This window comes from Antrostomus carolinensis, unplaced genomic scaffold, assembly GCF_000700745.2.
Source record: "Antrostomus carolinensis isolate BGI_N321 unplaced genomic scaffold, ASM70074v2 scaffold9127, whole genome shotgun sequence".
In the NCBI taxonomy this organism is placed as follows: Eukaryota; Metazoa; Chordata; class Aves; order Caprimulgiformes; family Caprimulgidae; genus Antrostomus; species Antrostomus carolinensis.
In genome coordinates, this window is record NW_010325322.1 from 15,547 (window position 1) to 39,042 (window position 23,496).

The following is a 23,496-nucleotide window of genomic DNA, read 5'->3' on the forward strand; positions in this document are numbered from 1 at the left end:
GTTGGAGAGCAGGTCTGTCAGAGATGATACAGGTGTACACAATTTTGCATTAAAACGAAAGTACAGAAGGCAACTGAGTTTCAGTCCTATTTCATTTTTCACTCTGTATTAAAACAAAAAGACTTGTGGGTGATGTGATAGTTGGAGGCTGTCTTGGGCATAGTGATCATGAAATGACTGAGTTTTTGATTCTTGTAGAAGAAGGGAGGACAGCAGAACTGTTACCTGGGACTTTCAGAGGAAAGACTTTGGCCTGTTTAGGAGTCTGGTTGGCAGAGTCCCTTGGGAGACAGTCCTGAAGGGAAAAGGAGTCCAGGAAGGCTGGACATTCCTCAAGAAGGAAATCTTAAAGGTGCGGGAGCAGGCTGTCCCCATGTGCCGAAAGATGAGCCAGCGGGGAAGAAGACCAGCCTGGCTGAACAGAGAGCTTTGGCTGGAACTCAGGAAAAAAAAAGACAATTTAGGGCCTTTGGAAGAAGGGCAGGCTACTCAGGAGGACTACAAGAATGTCACAAGGGTATGCAGGGAGAAAATTAGAAGGGCTGAAGCCCAACTGGAACTTAGTCTGGCTACTGCCATAGAAGACATTAAAAAATATATAAATGTATAAATACAATCACAACAAAAGGAGGGCTAAGGAGAATCTCCATCCTTTATTGGATGTGGGGGGAAATATAGTGACAGAGGAAAAGGCTGACATTATGAAAAGGTCCTTAATGCCTTCTTTGCCTCAGTCTTTAGTGGTAAGACCAGTTGTTCTCCAGGTGCCCAGCCCCCTGAGCTGGAAGACTGAGATGGGGAGCAGAATGCAGTCCTCATAATCCAAGGGGAAATAGTTACCTGCTACACCACTTCACAGAATCACAGAATCACAGAATCACAGAATGTTAGGGATTGGAAGGGACTTTGAAAGATCATCTAGTCCAATCCCCCTGCTGGGGCAGGAACCTAAATGAGATCACACAGGAAGGTGTCCAGGTGGGTTTTGAATGTCTCCAGAGAAGGAGACTCCACAACCTCCCTGGGCAGCCTGTTCCAGTTCTCTGTCACCCTTACTGTAAAGAAGTTTCTTCTGAAGTTTAAGCAGAACCTCCTGTGTTCCAGCTTACACCCATTGCCCCTTGTCCTATCATTGGTTGTCACCAAGAAGAGTCTAGCTCCATCCTCGTGACACTCACCCTTTATATATTTATAAACATTAGTGAGGTCACCCCTCAGTCTCCTCTTCTCCAAGATAAACACTTAGACACACACGTCTACGGGATCAGATGGGATCCACCCAAGGGTAGTGAGGGAGCTGGCGGAAGTGCTCACCAAGTCATTTTCCATCATTTATAAGCAGTCCTGGCTAACTGGGAAGGTCCCAGTGGGCTGGAAGTTAGCAAATTTGCCACCCATCTACAAGAAGAGCTGGAAGGAGGACCTGGGGAACTACAGGGCTGTCACTCTGACCTTGGTGCTGGGGAATGTTACCGAGCAGATAATCTTGAGTGCCATCACACAGCACATACAGGACAACAAGGTGATCAGGCCCAGTCACCATGTGTTTATGAAAGGCAGGTCCTGCTTGACTAACCTGATCTCCTTCTATGACAAGGTGACCCACTTAGTGGATGAGGGAAAGTTGTATACCTGGACTTTAGTAAAGCCTTTGACACCATTTCCCACATCATTCTTCTACAGAAACTGGCTGCTGGACAGGCATACTCTTTGCTACGTAAAAAACTGGCTGGATGGCTGGGCCCAAAGAGTTGCAGTGAATGGAGTTAAATCCAGCTGGCGGCTGGTCACAAGTGCTGTTCCCCAGGGCTCAGTATTGGAGCCAGGTCTGTTTAATATCTTTATCAATGATCTGAACAAGGAGATTGAGTGCATCCTCAGTAAGTTTGCAGATGACACCAAGTTGCGCAGGAGCATTGATCTACTTGAGGGTAGGAAGGCTCTGCAGAGGGATCTGGACAGGTTGGGTCAATGGGCTGCAACCAACTGTATGAGGTTTAACAAGGTCGAGTGCCGGGTCCTGCACTTGGGTCACAACAACCCCATGCAACGCTACAGGCCTGGGGAAGAGTGGCTGGAAAGCTTCCTGGTGGAAAAGGATCTGGGGGTGTTGGCCAATAGCTGTCTGAACATGAGCCAGCAGTGTGCCCAGGTGGCCAAGAAGGCCAATGGCATCCTGGCTTGTATCAGAAATAATGTGGCCAGCAGGACCAGGGAAGGGATTTTCCCCCTGTACTCAGCACTGGTGAGGCTGCACCTCAAGTACTGTGTTCAGTTCTGGGCCCCTCACTACCTGAGAGACATTAAGGTGCTGGAATGTGCCCAAAGAATGGCAACAAAGGTGGTGAAGGGTCTAGAGGATGTTTTATGAGGAGCGGCTGAGGGAGCTGGAGTTGTTTAGTATGCAGAAGACAAGGCTGAGGGGGGACCTTTTCAGTCTCTACAACTACCTGAGAGGAGGTTGTAGTGAGGTAGGTGTTGGTCTCTTCTCCCAGGTAACAAGTAATAGGACAAGAGGAAATGACCTCAAGGTGCACCAGGGGAGGTTTAGGTTGCATATTAGGAAAAATGTCTTCGCTGAAAGGGTTGTCGAGTATTGGAACAGGCTGCCCAGGGCAGTGGTGGAGTCACCATCCCTGGAGGTGTTTAAAAGACGTGTAGATGTGGTGCTTAGGGACATGGTTTAGTGGTGGGCTTGGCAGTGTTAGGTTGGTGGTTGGACTTGATGGTCTTAAAGGTCTATTCCAAGCAAAATGATTCTATGATTCTATGACTTCATGAATTGTGGAAAATTATTTTACTTAGAATAGCTTTAGGGAAAAAAAAACAAGCAAAAGAGTAAAATAGAATCTAGCTATTTTGGAAGGAGAACTTCTTGAATATGAAAAGTTTGTTTTCTATGTACAGGTGAGATAAATACATTAAGTATGTCTATGTGAATTTTTGAAGAAAAATTGCACTTTTTTTTACAACTTTTTTTAAAAAATATGGTTTTTGTGTATTAACAGTTTGCACTTATATCCGCTGGAGTTTATAATGAAATGTTTCTTTTCCAGCTAGAAGAGACTCAGGCATTCCACAAAAAGTTGAATCAAGACAAACTTTTACATGCTCCTGAGTTTATTATCGAGCCTCGTTCTCACACTGTCTGGGAAAAGCAAAATGTCAAATTTCATTGTTCCGTGGCTGGCTGGCCAGCACCCCGTGTTACCTGGTAAGTTTGTATCTCTATCACTGAAAGTCAGCATATAATCGATATCTGAAGTCATCTCAGTGAAGGTGTTATTTTTTCAGGAAAGATACAAGTTCAATTAAAAAAAAAAAAACAGGTACAGAGGCCTGTTAAACACCTTTCAAGTCATCTTGTACAAAAAGAAAGCAAAATATTAAAAGATAAAATAATACTTTGTGTAACAACAATAAAATACATAAGTTTTTTTGTTTTTTTGGTTTTTTTTCATAGATACATCCAATATATTCTTGCTATATGCAGTTTAATTTATTGTCAGTACTATCCTTACAATACTGGTTTCCAAATACTTCTGTTTAGTCTCCAAATGCCACTAATGATCCTGAATCGTTAAAGCATGCTTTGGTTGAGAACTACCTGCTTGGCTGCTGAGCAGTTATTCTACTGAATCTCCATGAAACTGAAGTCTCATGATGCAGGGTATTCATAGTAGACACATAATTATTTGAAGTCAAAGACTGCAGATAGATCCAGGACTATCCAAATCTTCTGAAAGCTTTGGAGTCAATTGGAAACTTTGTATTCACTTGAATGGACTTTGGACTAAATCTTTACTGCAAGAACTCCAAAATATACTCTTAGTCATAGCTGAACGTCTAATTTGACTCTTGGGTTAAAGTTTACCCTAACAGGAGTTGGATTTGGCTTAATTAAGGGTGACTTGTAAAACTTTACAGTCTCATAATCTGTTGAGGTGATCTTTCTTATCTGTTTCATGCTACACAGATACCATCAAGTTGTTAAAATAATAGATAATAACTTTTTTCAAATATATAATGAGATTTGATGGTCATTATTTAATTTAAAAGATTATTCTAGAATGTGTATATAAAATATATGAATGAGTTTACTAAATGCACAAAGAATTAGCCTATGTTCAGCATTAAGCATTAAGTAGGAATAAGTCCTATGGGGATTCTATTTGTGGAGACAACAGAAAACATCTACTATATCATGATGTTAAGTAATACCCATATTTTGTGATTTACTACTTGAACTTCTTAATGGACTCTGTGTTTATTTAGGCCTTAAAAACCTTAATCTCAGGTCTTAATAAAAAGTGCTACTAAGAGATACATTCACAGGCCAGAGCTGATGCCCATGAAGTTACTTGGTTACTCTTCTTAAACAATGACCATTGATAGCCAGGCTCTGCACGGACACGTTTTTCCTGTCATGTAAGGGTTGCGAGTGCCCTGTTTTGACATTCCTCTGAGAGAGGATTCCAGACAAACCCTTCAGATCTGGTCTCAGCTGGACATAAGGAATAGTCAGCTATCCTTATGGCTGTAATCCAGCTCTGTAACCTGAATCCTAACCAAGTATTCAAGAGCTGAGCCATTTTAACTTTCATTGAGATTCACCTTATCCCAGGACCCTGACATAGTTAAACCAAGCCTTCAGATGTCTGCCTTTGGTCTGTATGAACCAGCCTTTCATCTAAGCGTTAAATGTGGATGTGGAAATTAATACATCATTTTACCATACATCTGAATTCCAAAGGGATTTCAGTTTGCCACAGGCTACTAATGGAAAAAAAGAGTTCACAGCCATTTCAGCAGGTGTCTTTGCTCTGAGATACAGAACACTGCTGACCTGGATCTGCCAGTTCTCATTCAGCATTTCTAACAAAATGTGAGTTGTGTATTCCCAACACTCATTCTTCGTATAAGCAATGGAAAACTTCTCATGCTGTGCATGATATATCATAAAGCTTCATGAGCTTTCTCTAAAGAAAACCTTACTGTGTGATGCAGCTGTTCTGATTCCCTTGGGTAAAGCATATGGAAAACCCAGGACATTTGACACCAGTAGCAGAAAGCATAAACTATCAGTTCATAATGACAGTGGGAGATAGCAGTCCAACATTAGCTAATGACTTGGCTGTTTCGGAATTTGTGTTTCCAGAAATAACAAGTGGTCTTTCTAACACAAGCCTTATTTTTTCCATAGATTAATGTAAATAAGAAAAAATTGAATCAATTCTTTTTTACTAATCTGATAACGAAGAGAAGTGACAGTCTCCTTACAGCTGCTTGACTCAGCTTGTTGATGCACAGCACTGCATGCTACTGACTGCCCTTGCTGCCAACAGGAGCCCAGGGTCACCCAACCCTTTGGAGAAAAGTGATTACTGTGTCAAGACCTATTTCACAGGATTTAATATTCCTAAAAATATTAGGAACTGATGGCATTATTGTTTCTTCTAAACCATTTGACACACTACATGGAATATAAAGATGCCCAGATATTCCCAGGCAGATCAGTCTGGGGGGCACCATTGCACAGATAAGGTGAAGAGTGGTGGCAAATGGATTTACCCTTAGTGGACCCATGTATTATTCTTTGTTGTAAGTCAGGATAATGCAGTAGGAGACCTGTAATGAGATAAAGCATCTCTGCAACTGTTTGAAGTCTAGAATAGAGGGGTTTGCCCTGCATTGGGCCTCTTTTCATAGATGTCTTGCTGAAAGGAAGATTAGGATGAAAAGCATTAGGGTTTATGATACTTGCTCACTTTGGCATTTGGAAAAAATCCCAGTATATTACTGTGCACAAATATTTGTAGTCGGGGAAATATTCTTTATTCCACAACACTGAAATTGTTGAAAGGCAATTTTCAGATTTATTGCAGATATAGCTTCATCTTGAGACATATTACAGTAATAATAGTCTTGGTAAAAATAAAATAGCTTATTACTGACTTGTTTGATGAGGTGGGGCATGCCACTGACAGCAGAGCAGTTCCCTTTCCTGATTGAAAATCATGAGAGAAACTGACCTTTAAAATCCAAAATGAAGAAGCAAAGCTCTTTGGCTGGATATCTGTTGTGACTTATGAAGAGAAAAGTTTATTTAAGCTACATCAAAGTAAGAGATTAAGATACTTTTATCTATCATCATTTATATTTTGACTTCCCTTTTATATGCACCTTATAGAACTGAGGGAAAGCTATGCTAAAGGAGGACTTTATCTTAGGGAACATTATTTCTTTATAGACCTCATATCAATCCCAAATGTAGTGAACACAATTCAGTGTTTATTTTTATTAGATTCCTGTCACCAGTTTGTTCCATAATAATAGTGTTCACTTAAGACAGGATTCACTCAAACATTTACTTGGTTACACCATGTGTTGTCCAGAATGAGTGACTTTTTATACAACAATTGGTGAGGGAGAATCTCCCATGAACCACTGAATTCTCCCTCTGTGAGTCTCAAGCTGTTTATATAAATCCTGAAATTAGCAGTGCCAGCTCACTACTGAGCAGTACTGGTTCATTCCTTCAAATTACTTACTGGGAATTTTGAACAGTAAACTCTTCCTACCTGAAGACATACCTGTAACAGAAAACACTCCAAATGTGTACTTAAAAAGGCAGAAAAGTTTTTGGTAGCAGTTTTTGCCAGATCCCTTTTGGTAATACACTTTACCATCAAGACAAATTTTTTTACCTGTCTAACCCTATTTGCATTGGGGCTTCTGACAAAATAACTATACAAGTAAAAAAAAAAAAAAAAAGTTAAATTCCTACCTGAAATTTTTGTGACTATGCAGATTTTAAAAGTAGATTAATTATGGAAACCAAACAAATGTGTACAATACCTAGTAGGTAAGAATGCTACAGAATTTTCATTGTTTGCAATTAACAAAACTCTGAGATGTTGCTCATATGACTCGATTTCTTTACAAGCATTCCTGAATCATGGTAATATAAATTGATTTTCACCCTGTTCAATAGTATTTTCTCCTTTTATTTAGAAAATAAAATTTACCTAGGGCAGGTCAAAGAGAAAGAGGTTAAGCTCCTCCTAGTTATATCTTTCCCGGAAATTAGACCACGGTTTATCCAGGAGAAACATACAGATACTGACATTCTATTTCAAACACCAAGCACTTGACCTTTTAAAGTATGATTATACACTTCTCTTTGTGACATAGGGCTTCTTTGCTTTTCCACAGGTACAAAAACAATGTGCCCATCGATGTACAGACTCACCCTGGCAAGTATATCATTGAAAGTCGATATGGGCTGCACTCACTGGAAATTAGCACGTAAGGGAATACTAGATAATTTAACAAATAGCCTAAGCTGAAATGTTGCTATAGATTGAGACCTGAAAAGTGTGAACATATCTCTCGGGGATGTAAGACAAATCAAGTTTGTACAGCTGAGGTGAATGTTGTCTACTAAATGTTGAAGCAGTTCTGGTTTTCCTCAGTAGAACATATGCAATTTACCTGAGTAATTTATCTGTATTATTATTCTATTTATGGGTAAGTCAGAAATGTGTGGGACATTTGTGATTATTTTTCCATTTGTCTGCTGCATAAGTACAGTTAAACATGAGAAAAATCTAGTTTAGGGTAAAAATATGAGTTAACTGTTTTGCAGATATAGCAAAGTTCCTGGTTCTTACTGAAATGTGGAACAGAAATGAGATGTCCTCACTTAATACACAAGAAAGATCTTTAACAATTAAACTCGTCCTCCAAATGGGAAATTTTTGCAGTCACTTTGCGTTTAAAAACATTGAAAATGTGAGACCTAATCACCTAATTTGACAATCAGCAACAATCTAGATTTGACAATTTAGGTACTAGTACGTGCCCTTTGAAAATATTTTGTGATATCTACCATTTCTACAGCTTCCACATTAGGCATCTCTCCACAGGAGACAGTAAATTAGAGATAACTTAGAGATGACTTAGATAAATATAATCAGACAGTTTTTCCTACTTCCATTGTATTCTCAATTTCAAATCTGCAAGTGATATTTGAAGACAGTGTTCCAAACACTGGATTTTTAGCATTGAGAAAAACTTAATGGCTGTAATCAGTCCAGTGTTCAGTGTGTCTGTCTCCCAAGCTTTTTCTTATTTATACATTTTACATAGATTTCTGAGGGGATTTTTTTTATCTAAAACATAGGATAGGGTATGCCAAGGAGTAAACAGGTGCCATGCCTAATAATTTCTATCATTCTAGATGTGATTTTGACGACACTGCTCAGTATCGGGCCTCTGCTATGAATGTTAAAGGAGAAATTTCAGCTTATGCTTCCCTTGTGGTAAAGAGTAGGTTTGCAAAATACTTACTTTGTGGTTTGTTTTTTGGTTTGTTTTGGTTTTTTAAGATGCATATTATCAATTTAATTTTTGTGGCTCAGAGAGCCTTTACCTCTTGATGACAGTGACTGGAATTACTCTTTTTCTGTCTAGGGTACAAAGGAGAAATTGATGCAAGTCTTTTGTATGCTGGAACTGCTTCCATGCCTGTGGGCTGTAAGTTGCAATATATGTTTGACACATGCATTTACAGTTATGACATCATGACAAATGACTATGCAGAATATTTTGTAACATTATTTAGAAAGGAAGCAAGTCTGATTTACAAAGGTATTGAGTTCTACAATTTCAGTTGGTGTTAGCTTGACCCATAGGGGAAAATGGTATTGCCTTCTGGGTCTGTGGCTATTTGCTTATATAAGAAACATCCTTTTAATATTGCCCTTGGCTGCAGGATCAAATCTGTTAAAGACAGAGATACTTCATGTCTTGCAATATGTAAAACATGGTCTGGAACAAAGCTTGGGGGTGCATGTGCCTAAGTAGAGTAGTTGACTTAATTGTGCAGCTATGCAACTCCATGTGTTGCAAAAATGGGTAGAAAATAACTGATAGCCAGAATCCAATTTTGGTTTTGATACATCAAGGTAAAAATTGTAGTTTCTTTTACCTGAGACCCTCATGTTTTGATGTGATTTGCAGTATTGCATGGATACTTCCATGATGAGAAATGTTAAGACAAGTCACCCAGATATGCAATGTGTGTGAAGTACCCTAGAGCTCCTGTGCATGGAAGGCTTGACAGATGAGACTTACAGACATTTCTTTGATTGTAGCAGCACAAATAGAATGAGAGATCTGCTGCAAAAGCATACTAGATGTAATTTATATACTGAAGCTCTGAAATAATAGAAACAAGATTTCACACCACATTACAAAATGCAAGGCCACAAGTTTCTAATATACTTTGGGATTTAACACTCGGTAATGGAAGATGACAACCTGGATATATTCACTGATCGCAGGAAGACTGTGATCTACCAGTGTAGGGCAGTTGTGTAAAAGGATAATGTGACCCTAGGTTTTATCAGCTGAGCTGTTTTCAAAAGAAATATGGAAGCCCCTGTACCTTGCATGTGCATCACAAGTGTAAGATAGTTAGGACACCTAGGATATTCTGTCTGGAATACTGCCTAACTCGGGTCACACAACATCAGAAAAGGTAAATTCAGGAACAAGTACAGAAACAGGCTACTTGAATGCCTGAGGGAATGTAGAGCTCATTTTATATTAAGACCCACCCCCCCAATAAAAGGCTTATTTAGCTTATAAAAATGAAGGTTCAGTGGACACATGACTGCCCTGAGATGGAGCAAGGAGTTAGAACAGGGAAAGACAAGAGCCATATAAGCTAAAGATCAGCTTGACCTGAACAAATCATTAATCATAAATAGAAATCAGTTCAAGTTATAAAACGAACCTTATGATAAAATACTGGATCTGAAACTTTGAAAGTTCTGGAATTAAATTCTACAGTAGCCTCTCCCTGAACTACCTGTAGGAACCAGAGTTGTATGAATAAAGAAATAGTTGATTCTCTGTGATAGTGAGGGCTTGGATTATTTGACACTGCAATTACCTCTGAATATGATTGCTGAAGATATATTGCTTCTATTTATATCTTAAAATTTACCCGAGCTTGTGTTCATAATCATTGGGTACTTTTGCTTACTCTCTCACCACAAAAGGGAAGAAGAAGTAAACAACCAGATTTTTTTTTCCCTTATACAGTTGGCGTTACCCCTCATGGCTATGCTTCCAGGTTTGAAATCAGCTTTGTTGACAAGTTTGATGTAGCCTTTGGGAGAGAAGGAGAGACGATGAGTCTGGGCTGCACAGTTGTCATCAGTCCTGATATCAAGCGCTTCAAACCAGACATTGAATGGTACAGAAATGGTGAGAATGTTTGACAAGAAGAAATATAAACTTCTTTCACGTAAATCCTAACTTATTTTGACATATGTGAACATTATGATTTGGTCATCACTTTCTCAGATTTCTAAACAGTAATATTTTCTCTTTTTCAATTAAAGGTTTTTCAAAATTTAGCATTTTGAAATGGAACCACAGTTAGAAAACAGATAAAGAACTGTGAAAATATTTTCTAGGGATGTTTTATTTCTTAAAAAAAAATTAAATTAGAAGCACTTTTATCATCTCCAACATCTATGTGGCCCACCTACATAGCCCACATAGGTTTTACTATTTATTTATATGCCAAGGCATTTCCTAAGTAGTTGCACAAATGTTTTGGTTCAGCTGATAAGCTGTTGCTCTCTGAAGTTACACTTTGAAAATTATGACAAAATTGACATGTGAGTAGAATTAGCTGTAATTTATGATTGTCTTTGAAGACTGAAAGTTGCATAATAAGAATGGACTCTTGTGTATTTCCAGTCTACCTATACCCCATATTCAGGATCTTTTCCTCAGTAGTTCCAACTAGTTCTCATAATGAAATTCTCTAATTTCTAGGTGTTCTTATTACACCATCCAAATGGGTCCAGATGCACTGGACTGGGGAGCAAGCTTCATTAACACTGACTCATGCAAACAAAGAAGATGAAGGTCTTTACACTCTACGAGTGATCATGGGAGACTACTATGAAGAGTACAGTAATTATGTCTTTGTTCAAGGTAGGATATTGTCTTATGAATGAAACTCACCAGAGAAATTAGAAGAACACTGGTAAAATCAGTCTCAGCAATTTTAGGTCCTTTTTCTCCAATAGAAAGAGAAGAATTATTTTCTATTAATAGATTCTAGCAATATAGCTTCCAGTTGTTATCTTTGGAAAAATTAAATGCATACCTCAAGCTTTGGCATCACGTGCTGGAAGACTTCTAAACAAGACTGGCATTCTGAGGAGGAAATTTATGGTATTGATGTAACTTCACTACTCTTTCTCAGTTTCAGGCTGTGAAGAGGACTGAACATAAGTCATAAAGAGGAAAAATGTACATAACAACTTAAAAATGTATTTTTGTAACCATCTTACTGCTAGCTAAACTGCACTGTTTTGATAAAGATTTTGTGCGCCATTTGAGGGGTTCTGTCTAATGCATAATGCAGGAAAAAATGCAGTGGAAGGGAAACACAAAGATCTACACCTGGGGAATAATAACCTCATTCACCAACACAGGCTGGGGACTTTACTGGCTGGAAAGCTGGTTTTCAGGAAAGACCCTGAGGGTCCTGGTGGACACCAAGGTGAACATGAGACAGCAATGTGCCCTTGTCACAAAGAAGAACAGCAGCATCCTGGACTGCATTAAGAAGAGCATTGCCAGCAGGTTGAGAATATGGTCCTTCCCCTCTACTCAGCACTAGTGAGACTTATTTGGAGTTCAGGGTCCAATCTTGGGCTCCCCAGTAAAAGAGAGACATGGACTCACTAGAGTGAGTCTAGCAAAGGGCTGTGAAGGTGATTAAGGGCTTGGAGCATCTTTCATATGAGGAAAGGCTGAGAGAGCTGGACCTGTTCAGCCTGGAGAAGAGAGGGCTTAGGAGGAGTTTATCCAGGTGTATAAATACCTGATAGAGGGCAGTAAAGAAGATAGAACCAGGCTCTTTTCAGTGGTGCTCAGTGCCAGGACAAGAGGCAATGGACATAAAATATGCGAAAGCTCATTTAAATGTAAGAAAACACTTTTTTTACTGCAAGGGTGGTTGAACACTGGAACAGGTTATCAAGACAGGCTGTGGAGTCTCCATTCTTGGAGATATCCAATACTTGATTTGACATGGTCCTGGGCAACCAGCTCTAGCTGACCCTCTTTTGAGCCAGGGGTGGACTAAGTGATCTCTGGAGTTATTTGCTAATCTCAACCATTCTGTGATTCTCTAAAGTAAAGCAGCGAAGTGTAGAATTAAAATGTAGTTTCTCTAGGCTTTGTTTGCTTGTACCATGAAAAAATTCTTTGAATTTCTATTAGAGAAATATTTCTTTAAATGGAGCCATAGCTATCAGGTTGCGTGCTGATTTTATATCTGTCCCAGCTGCTAAAAGCAGCTGAAGCATGAAGTGCTAATTCAAAAGGCTCTGGAAATTCTTGGCTCTGAGACCCTGCCCAGAATGGCACTGTGTTGCCAAGTCCAGCAGAGCTATGTGAGATAACAGCCTGCTCAGAAAATATGACTGAAGCAGATGTTTTCATCACCTGAAGAAAGAGTCTACTGAAATGAGCATCTATGACAAAAAATAGGACTTGTCTTTCTTGCTTTGTTTTAAATTGTGCTGCCATATAAGTAAATGATCACCCTCGTTCCTGTTACATCTTCTAGAAATGCAAGTATGACCTGACTGCAAGCCCACTCCCACTCACAGGAGTATCTTACTAGCCAGTCAGTGTGTTTGCCAAATGCTAATTAGATTGATTATATTCTACATTCCTACTTAAATGGTCCCCACTGTCTCAGTTGGCTGGTATATTCCTCTCTGTTCCTCCTAAATTGACGGGAAATTTGCTATAAATGGCAAGCTGTGCTATTTAAGCACAAGCAGTTGCCTTTCTCTGTCATGTGTAGAACTTCTTGTGTATTGGTGGGAAGGAACAATGCACTAATCAGGCTCATAACGTGGGGTCTTTAGAGGGACTTTGAGAGCATGTGTGATTCTTCTGCCATGGCTACAGGTCTGCATTTGTCGGCAAGCTGTCAGGGCTGAAATCCTAGGCATCCCCGAGGCTGGTCAGCAATTCTGGTTATGCAGCTATTTCTCAGTCTGTCTTGGAAAGAAACTGGGGTGTCTCATGTTAGTCAAGTGGTAAATAAGGGCAATCAAAACCTTTCATATGGAGGTCACTGAAGACATTGTTATTACCCTTAATGTTCTTATTATTTTGTTAAGTGGATTGCTTACTCTGTATGTTATCATTTTTAAAAAGGCATCGAGTCAGTTGTAATTAGAACCTGGACTCAGTAACTTGGGCGCAGTTTCAAAAGCTCCATGTGATGCTATTCTGCCTATAAGAAAAGAAACAGTGTAAAGTGTGGGGTTTTTTTCCTCCATTTTCCTTAATGAAGCATGTTAAATACTCTTAGAAGGCATTTTTTTCTGAAAGCAAAAAGCATAAAAAATATGGGTTACTGTATATTGTAATACAAAGTCCTGTAGTGCCTTGAAACATCAAACTTCTTTTTAAGAAGACTGGGGTTTAAATGGAATGTATGAATAGTATTTATTAGCAAAATATTTTTTTCTTCAGGTATATTCATCTTTTTTGTCTAAGTCAGGTCTTCTTTTGAAGTAGCGGGCTTGAAAAATGCTACCTGCAATTGTACAAATTGGTGTTATTATGCAGAGAAACAACCTCTCTTCTTTGAAAGTCTTTCATACAATCTTCCTGCAAGGGTGTTTTTTTCTCTACATGAAAATTACCCTGTCTCACAAATCAGACTCTGACTGCATAAACAGTAAAATTCCCCAGTGTCCAGCACTGTGCTCTGTTTTTTAAAGCTTTAGATAAGATATGTCCAGAAGCTGAGGCTGCAGTCAAGGCTCTTTGACACCAGCAGTCTCAGATTTGTGATAAACACTTGAAAGGAACAATATGCTCATCTTTATGAAGGCTATATTCCACAATGATAATGTCTGTGTAATAGAATTAAACTTCAAAAGGTTTTGATAACTTTGCAGTTCACAGCTAACCAAAACCAAACAATGAAGGACTATGCGTGGAGATAAGATATTTAATTCAGTGTTGTATATGCAATGGGTGAATACTTTTAATTGAGGTATTGCCTGGCTGTAAGGCAAGATATTAGCCTCTTTTCCTGAGTAGAATAACAGGTAACTATGTAGTCTGACAAAGGTTTTAGTTCAGCCGTGTCTCTGGCAGCTGCCTAACCAGAATGCATGTTATTAATTTTATTTAAAATGCCTAGGTGAATTACATTTACAGTATGCTGTAGCATATTAAGCATTTGTAAATGTGGCAAAGAGAACACCAAAACTTAGGAAAACACTGGCAATATAAAAACAAATACTTTTTGAATCCAGTAATGGAACTTCCTTTTTTTGGCTCAGTAGGAACTGAGTTCAGTCCTTAAAGATTAATAATTGTGAAAGAACTGTGGTTCACATTTGGAAACTTATGTCTCCATCCTCATAGATGCTGATGCTGAAATCCCTGGAGCCCCTGGTGCACCACTGGATGTGCAGTGCTTAGATGCAAACAAAGATTATGTCATTGTCTCCTGGAAACAACCCGCTGTTGATGGAGGAAACCCCATCCTCGGGTATTTCATTGACAGGTCAGTGAGCATGCTGGACTGGAGAATTTGTATTGCTGCTTATTTTAACTCAAAAAAACCCTAGTAGTATATTGAAAAGCATGAGATAAAATGGTCGTTGTTATTTTCATTCTTGTTGTTGGCCAGAAGAAAATTACTATTATTTAGATTGGCTGGGCCTGATCTAACTTTCATGTCAATAATCAAGTCCTGCTTCATTTAAATGCACACAAAGGATTCTGCGAGATACTACATAGCTCAGCCCTCACTGCTTCCTCAAGGCTTGAGAGGCCTTGGGACCTTGCACGTTGGTAGCTTACAAGATCAGCTCCTTCATCAGGCAGCTGTGGCTCCTTCTGCACCAGTGTTCTCCTGCCACTTTCCAAATAGTTACCATGTACCAGAAAGCAAAATATTACCTCAAAGGGAGTTGGATTTATTTTACGTACTGTTGTTTTCCAAGGTCTTAGATTCACAAGCTTCATGCAGATCACGCTTATGTGGTTTTCTCTGCAACAATAAGAATTGGAAATAATTTTTTTAAATATGAAAACTGAATATGAAACCAGGACACAGAGGCAGGACTCCAGAACATCAGGATTTAAGAAATTCAGTCTGTAATTTGAGACTTGCAATGAAATATTCATAGCTGGTAATATTTGTTTGAATTTCAGTAACAGAATACATCATCAGTAATATGGAGTTCCCATGGCCTTATTCAGATGCATGTAAAAAAACCCCAAACATACTTTTTATATCTATTTTGATATACATAGCATGCTGCTATATTATGCCATTGTATATACCTAAGTTATATATGTGTAAAAAGAGGACATTGCTTTGTGAAACAAGTAACATCAGTACATTCAAATCAAATATAATTTTTCTAGTTCGATAACTTACAAGTGCCCATCGCTGCTGTAACTAGGTAGTGCTAGGTTTAAGCTACAGCTCTTTAATATTCATTGAAAAATCCTAAACAAAAGACAGGACTAAATTGTTAAAAATAATATCTCATTTTAAAACTATGCTATTGAGGGATATTAGCACTGAGAATAACTTCAAGACAAATGGCATTTTGCTTTTTCTCTTGCGTTCACTCCTTTATTCTACATTTGCTCCTAAATTCAAAGCAGTGTTGCTGCTCTCCAGTATTTGATCCCACTGAAGGTATTTAGGCACCCAAATATTCAGCCAGAGGCAATGCTCAGGCATTCAGAAACCAGAACCACAAAACCACCTGGAGCAAGAGAGTAACAATTCCCAGAAAAGAGATGCTTGCCTCTACCAAGAAATCTGGTCAGGCACTGTAACATAGAGTTCAGCAGATATCACAGTAGCAATAAAAAGTCTTACTCAAACTAACAGTTTGTGTTTCCTTGGCCATCTTGCTGGATACTGGGAAGCCATCCGCATGGGCTCCTCCTGGCTCCTTGAGACAAAATCACTGTGGTCCCTCCCTGCTGCTGGTTATCTCTTCCTTCTGCCAGAAACCAGTCTCCTGCCAGACTTTGCAGCAGAGGGACCAGCAGCACCCCACCGGGACTTGCCCTTGCCGTGGCTGCAGCCACTGTGCCGAAGGCTCCCTTGGCAGTGGTGTTTGAAGCAGGGTCCAGCTGAGTGCCTGACTTTCACCCCACTCACAGCCATCTGTGTGCTGGGCTGATCACAGAACTCACAACGGAGGTCTCCACTCCCCATGAAGCCCACCATTTTGTGGGATACACAGTGGAGCACTGTGCATGAAAGATGAACTAGTCACCTTCTGCAGAAGACACTCCTTAGGCACCCCGAGCATGCTTCAGAGGGTTTAAGCACTGAAGTGAGTTCTGCTTGTGTCGCTTCCTCAGTTCAGGAAAGAAGGGGTGCAGTTGGGAGGGATTTCGTGCAAACCCAGATGGTACTTCAGCCCTGATCTCTTGGTGCAGCTGCTTTGGTGTCACCTGTATATAACACTCCTGAGGAAACTTGGATGGTCCAGCCGATGAACACGAACAGATGGTGAAGCTGTAAAGGGGAGGTGGGTGCCCCGAGTTTGCATTTTTCCCTTCCCAGCACTGCTCTTGTTGTTTGTATTTTTCAGGTGTGAAGTTGGGACCACCCACTGGACCCAGTGCAATGAGACTCCCGTGAAGTTTGCTCGTTTTCCCGTCACTGGTCTGATTGAAGGCCGTTCCTACATTTTCCGAGTCCGAGCTGTGAACAAAGCTGGCGTTAGCCTACCATCCCGGGTGTCAGAGCCTGTGGCTGCTCTGGATCCTGCTGACAGAGCCAGGCTTAGGAGTAAGATGTGCTTTTTGCAGGTTATCTGAGAGATTTAAGAAGTCACAACTCATTCGATTTAAAAAAAAAAAAAAAAAAAGCAAAAAAGCAAAAGGCAGGACTATGTGCTCATAAACCTTCGAAATTCCCACTAGAGGGAGCAATGCAAAACCAAAATATTCTTTGGAGACAGCTTTGCTGAAAAGAAATAATCTCAGTGCTCTTTGCACAAAGTGCTTTATCTGCTCAAACGGCTTTGGCTGGCTGTGGTGTTATGCTTGCTTACAGGAAGGGAGGACAAGGTGCAGGGGAGTTAATTACCTAAAGAGACTTGCTTTTGTTCAGCCAACAAAAAAGCTGAGCAGATCCTGTGAATAGTTTCACTCTGTGCCACAGGCAAGGGTGGCTGATTCTGTGCTCACTGGATGATCAGTCTTGCAGTAACTTCAGCACAATACCAGGGTAGCCCAATAGATAACTGATCCCAAGCTTTCTGCTTTAAAGTTAACATTTTACAAGTCAAGGATATATTTCCTGTGGCCTGGCAATGTACCAGACGTTTTGCTTCCAAATCTACCTCTTACCCATATGCCAAAATCATGTGCCTAAAATCTAATTATTTCTATTTGTTTCTGAAGTTTTACTATTTCAAATGGTCCAATGTGAAGGGGTATTATAAGCAAAGCTACAGGGCTCCCATGGCTGCAGCTTGTGTGTCTTACTGTATATAGTGCTGGAAGCTACAGACTGCAGTCAGATGATCAAGGTTCCCATTCCAAATAAAAACAAAAAGCTGGAGGAAGGAGGTTTGACATTGCCAGGAAACATTGTGCCCAGGCAGACACGTGAAAACCGAAGTCTAGCAGAGACCTCTTCTTCTCAACAGGAAGTGTGTAAACTGTCTCAGGAGATGAAGTATGGTCTTGCTGGCCTGTTCCTGTTGTATCTCCTCTTCTCATTCCCTAATGATCCTCTTTTCTCCCCACCTACTCCCTCTCTGTTCACATTTCCAAAACAGATCAGCCACATAAGGTGAAGCACGTGGAGGTAGAGTACAACATTTGCAAAAATTATACCTGAAAGTGCACTGACCTGGTTAATAGCTCAATGCATAACTGCAATAATATGATAATATAGAGATGCTGAGAGAGCCACCCAAATGATATCAAGTGGACATGTTGAGTCATGCTGAGCCATTTCTGTTTGTGACTGTGACCCATGATTTGAAAACTGGTAATGTGAGGGAAAGTGGCTAAAAAGAGACAAAGTGCAGCCTGCAGGAATTAATGTCTTTAATGCGTGAGCTGTTAAACCAAATTAGTAGAGTATGGAAAATAAAGTTGAAGTTAATTCTCTGAAAATGATGAGCTGAGTGAGCCAAATACCTCTGCTTGTCACCTAGGTGACTTCAGTGACATTTCAGGAAGGAATAAATATTTCAGTGGATTAAATTTTCTAGCTATATTGATTGCTGAGCTGCTCTGAATATTCAAGCCAGTCAGCCTACAACTAGCTTGGGTAACTAGCTGGCTACGTGAGCAACAGTCAGAGCAGTGACCAAAAATGGAGCTCACATGAATCTTGAAAACGTTCATTTTGAACCATGAAAAGAGTGGTTTTCTCATTATTTCAAAAGTCCCTGAAGTCTCCCATGTCTGTGACACCTCTGACATCTGTTTCAGGTCACCCTTCTGCTCCCTGGACTGGACAGATCATTGTCACTGAGGAAGAACCTGCAGGTAAACCCGTCCCTTTTGCCTACAAAAATCTAATGTGAAGCTGACTGAGTAATTGGGAAAACTCCCAGTGAGTTCAGTGGACTTCGGCATGCACCCAAAGTTTGTTGTTCTGAGAGTCATTTGACATTGAATAACTCCCAACCTGATTGTTGAGGTGAGGTTTAATTATTCAGGACCTAACAAATAAACATACTTAGAGTTAAAAGAAGGAAATTTAAAACCAATGTTTAGAAGACTTTTAACTCTACATTTAAAAAAATATCAGGTGCCAAGGTATATTAATACTCCTTCTATACTTTAATTACAACATTAATTCTGATACAAATATGAAGGAATTAAATCCCAATTCCCTTTCCTATTCTCCTCCCCTGTTCTTCAGAGGGTGTTGTTCCTGGTCCGCCTACAGACCTCCAAGTTATTGAAGCCACCAAGAACTATGTTGTGCTTAGCTGGAAACCTCCTGGACAGCGAGGCCATGAGGGTATCATGTACTTTGTGGAAAAGGTAAAATTGGAAAAAATCTGAATCCTGTTGTGGCAATTATTTACATTTGTTTTGCCATATCTTCTGGACTTTTAGTTAACATCAATTTCCACCTGAGACTTTCAGACTAGAGCCCGGACTAGAACTTGTATACTTTATCAAGATAACTGTTGCTGTAGATTAAGATAAACTGGGAAGAAAAGAAAGATGAGAAATAGGAAAGTAGATGCAGAACGTGTCACATGCTGTAATATCCTTTTATGAACCATGCCATTGGCCTACCCTGGAGTAGACAGGCTGACAAACTCCCTCTATAATGAGAAAACACAGAGCAAAGTCACATGGTGTTTTATATATATATGTATGTGTGTGTGTGTGTGTGTATATATATATGTATATGTGTGTGTATATATATATGTAGATGTGTATATATATATATATAAAATAAAATTTGTATAAATGAAACTTGTCTAGTGAGACAGATTGTTAACATCTCAGACGGAGGTATTCTGCAAGAGTTTCTTGGCATCAGCACTTTCTCCTCCAGCTGCCTTTTCATATTTATCCTCTACATTAACTTTCCATTTGCTTCATCAACTCAGCAAAGATGGCAAAATTTCTTTTGTAGAACAGAATCAGTTTTAATTTCAGTGTCCTGCTTTTCTGAGATTTTTTTTTGCATGGCTGCTAGCCTAGAAAATTCTTCCCAACATCACCCTTTTTACTCATATCTCATGACTCACACACTTTTTTATCAATGCTTTCCCTGTTGGTCTAAAAATGTCATAATGGGAGACATAAATATCTTCCCATTATGAGTTTTTCAGCTCTCTTATGAAATCTGGTCTAAATAAGTGAGTTTCACTTAGCAACAGACTTAGAGAAGGTTATTATATAAATTTTGAGTTTCCATATAAGAAAGCTTTTTAATAACTTATTGCATGCCACTTACTGAGCAATAATACCACATAGTCAGGAAATTTTTTCCTGAGAATTTGAAATCCCTCAGAAACCAGGACACATTACTTGAAATTATCCTCAATGTAAATCATAGACAAAAATTAATCACTAATATCAATGGTATAAGTCATCATGGTATGTGGAGCTTCTAGCCTCAGAAATAAAAACAATTCACAAATTAATTCCACATGTTTGTTGGTTTGGGTTTTTTTCTGGAAAATTAAGGTCAGATCCTAATTAATTCTGGAAGCCACTCCAAAAATACTCTCAAAAGTGGCACAAGAGCACCTAGAAGCAATGCAGTAGTGTTAGAGTTTTGTTCTTTGGAAGGTGTTGGATGTCTGCATAACTTATTTTGAAAGTGGTCCAGAACTGGATGCAGTTAATGATAACATCACTTCCTTGTAGTGGAGAGAAGTTTAGCTTTGATATATTAAAACCAGTAAGCTTTTATGTACATTTTATGGTGTGGGTGGACATCTGGCAGATTAATAAGCTTTGAAATACACTTATTCTGTGGAAAGGCCCAAAAAAAGAACGTGACTCCCTCTTCTCCATAGCAGACATGGATGTGGTGGTCAATGTAGAAAGTCTTGTCAGGTTAGACATTCAACTTTCAGAGACACTTGTTCCAAATGCAGTTTCTGGGTTTGACTGCAGTGCGTGGCTGGCACAGAGGACTGGCAAAGGGTGAACACTGAGATCCCTGTGAAGTCTCCTCGCTTTGCAGTTTTTGATTTGGCTGAAGGCAAATCGTACTGCTTCCGAGTTCGCTGTTGCAATTCAGCTGGAATTGGTGAGCCTTCAGAAGCAACTGAAGCCACTGTGGTGGATGACAAACTAGGTAAGTGTGTGGACGTATGTACTAAATTACCTTCATGGTATCTTTTCAGTTTATGATGTAATTCTTTTGTCTGAAGACAGATAGTGCACAGTAAATAATTCAAGTATGAAGAGTAGTCAGTGATTTATTCCCTTTAGCTAAAATAATTTTGGTTTGGGTTGTTGAACCTTTAATGTTTAGTCAAATGACAGACACAAACCAAGGGAATTAAGCTGCAAATAGCGATGCCAAGAACTGCAAAGGCTGCAAATAGTGAAAGAAAATGAAAACTCAAGGAAGTACAAAAATGTTTTGTTTCACTTAGAGTCTTTATTGAAAATAAGCCCAGACATCAGCAGAGTTTAACCTTCCTTGTTTGCCAAATTAAACAAAAGTGAAGAATCTAATACTTACATGAATGCAGAGACTATTTCCACTGGAAGAAAAGCCAAGATGCTCACCACAGTCAAGCATCAATAGCTATGTCTACATTAGCAATTTGTTTCCAAATGGCAATGCAGATTTGAATCCAGTTCCCAAATTGTTTCTACGTCATATTGGTTAAATTATCAGAGCAGTTTCATGCACACAAATTACATTCTTTAAGAAGAGTAAAACAGCCCTTCTTGAAAAACATTTTAGATGCATTTTGCTACCTAACAGGGGCATTTGTTTCTGACTTGTTCTGTGGGCTGCGCAAAATCCTTCAGTGTGCACCCAACACATTTTCCCTTTTAGAAAACTCCAAAACACATCTGTGGTGCAGATGTTCAGCACAAGGGAATGAACTAAATCTGACTTGAAGGAAATGCCCATAACCATAAGCAATGGGGATGTGAGGAACCTAACTACCAAAGGCTTGAACCTATTGATCCTGTCCTGTTGCCCCAGATTACTTGATTGAAATCAGAGGAGTTTTGGAAGGTTAAAACTGTGTTAGTTGTGCTAATATAATCAAGAATAGAATGTCATTCCTATTTTGTTTGTAAATTTTGACTGGCTGGTCACTAATTTAGTTTTGTTTCTTTCCCACAGATATTCCCAAAGCTCCTGGCCGTATTATGCCAACTAGGAATACAGACACCTCAGTTGTTGTCACTTGGACAGAGCCCCCAGATGCCAAAGAGCTGGTTGGGTACTACATTGAGTCAAGTGTAGTTGGATCTGGTCACTGGGAACCATGCAACAACAATCCAGTAAAAGGCACAAGGTAATGGATTTTAAAGCATGGAAAATATAGTTGCCAGATTTTTATTTACTGGGTATATGTGCTTTCTAGCCATTAGTAGTAGCAGAGTTAATTGCTCTGTGGTAGCCTTCAGGCTGGAATTACTCTTGCAAGTGAAGTTCATAAGAAATTATAAAAACATATTTCAAAATGTGATGCCTGTCCAAAAGGAATTTATAATCAAACTTATATTAGAAACAATTAGGCAAGGGGCAGGAAACATGGCTAGTTTTAGCTATTGTACAACCTATCAGTTTGATGAAAAACAGTACAGTGAGGAATGACTGAAGTTACAAACGTGGAAAACTAAACTGTGTAATGTTTGGAAGCAAAGTCCTTTGTTATGGAAGACTGCTGTAAACATTTCTGGACTGTATATCTAGAATGTCAGAAGAAAATGTGGACTATAAAACACTAACAATATTACTTTCTAACTGCTCTTTCACTTGCAATTATTAAGATATTAATGAACACTCTTAAATATTGGGTATAAACTCATATTTCTTACTGACATGAATCTCAATCTCTAGTCAGAAAAAATAATCAGGATTTAATACTTTGCAAACTAAATCAGATTTGGTTTTGTTTGAATAAGTGTGCAATCTTCAGAGTCTAAAGGAGTAATTGCGGAACTTGATCTTAAATGGATTGATGTCAATCCAGAAGCAGTCTATGCTTGTTATGACTGATTATGCTTATTTGTAATTGCTGTCTGTGACAACCCTTCTTACACTAAGTAAGGCTCTGCCAAATACTCTTGGACCAACTTTGTTGTTTAGAAAGGCATCATAAATGCTTATTATATCAAAAGTACCTAAAACCCCAATTGCTTGAACATAAGTATAACAATTTCATAGAATCATAGAATGTATTGGGTTGGAAGGGACCTTCAAAGGTCATCTAGTCCAACCCCCCTGCTGTAAGCAGGGACATCTTTACTAGAACACATTGCTCAGAGCCCCATCGAGCCTGACCTTGAGCATGTCGAGGGACAGGGCCTCCACTACCTCTCTGAGCAACATTTTCCAATGATCCACCACCCTCATATTGAAGAACGTTTTCCTAATATCCAACCTAAATCTACCCTTTTCTAGTTTAAAACCATTACCCCTCGTCCTGTTGCTACACGCCCTTGTGAACAGTTCTTCCCCAGCTTTCTTACAGGCACCTTTCAGGTACTGGAAGGTCACTATAATGTCCCCCCGGAGCCTTCTCTTCTCCAGGCTGAACAACCCCAACTCTCTCAGCCTCTCTTCATAAGAGAGGTGCTCCAGCCCTCTGATCATTTTTGTGGCCCTCCTCTGGACACGCTCCAACAGGTACACGTCCTTCTTGTGCTGAAGGCTCCAAAATTGGATGCAATATTCCAGGTGAGGTCTCACCA

The 23,496-nt window shown here is 39.4% G+C and overlaps 1 protein-coding gene across 1 annotated transcript in view; it reads left to right on the top strand.

The window, feature by feature from the left end:
- The window catches only part of LOC104527444 (myomesin-1-like), a gene marked incomplete at its 5' end in the record, with an annotated part of 28,473 nt that extends 6,375 nt beyond the window's left edge, over nucleotides 1-22,098 (top strand). Inside the window, 12 exons of the mRNA XM_010171164.2 lie at nucleotides 3,057-3,214; nucleotides 7,216-7,308; nucleotides 8,243-8,331; nucleotides 8,476-8,538; nucleotides 10,114-10,278; nucleotides 10,858-11,019; nucleotides 14,497-14,638; nucleotides 16,701-16,900; nucleotides 18,562-18,618; nucleotides 18,998-19,122; nucleotides 20,722-20,905; nucleotides 21,920-22,098. Of these exons, the coding sequence (XP_010169466.2) occupies nucleotides 3,057-3,214; nucleotides 7,216-7,308; nucleotides 8,243-8,331; nucleotides 8,476-8,538; nucleotides 10,114-10,278; nucleotides 10,858-11,019; nucleotides 14,497-14,638; nucleotides 16,701-16,900; nucleotides 18,562-18,618; nucleotides 18,998-19,122; nucleotides 20,722-20,905; nucleotides 21,920-22,098 (1,617 nt within the window). The remainder of the gene's footprint in view (nucleotides 1-3,056; nucleotides 3,215-7,215; nucleotides 7,309-8,242; nucleotides 8,332-8,475; nucleotides 8,539-10,113; nucleotides 10,279-10,857; nucleotides 11,020-14,496; nucleotides 14,639-16,700; nucleotides 16,901-18,561; nucleotides 18,619-18,997; nucleotides 19,123-20,721; nucleotides 20,906-21,919) is intronic.
- Between the last annotated feature and the right edge of the window lie 1,398 nt (nucleotides 22,099-23,496).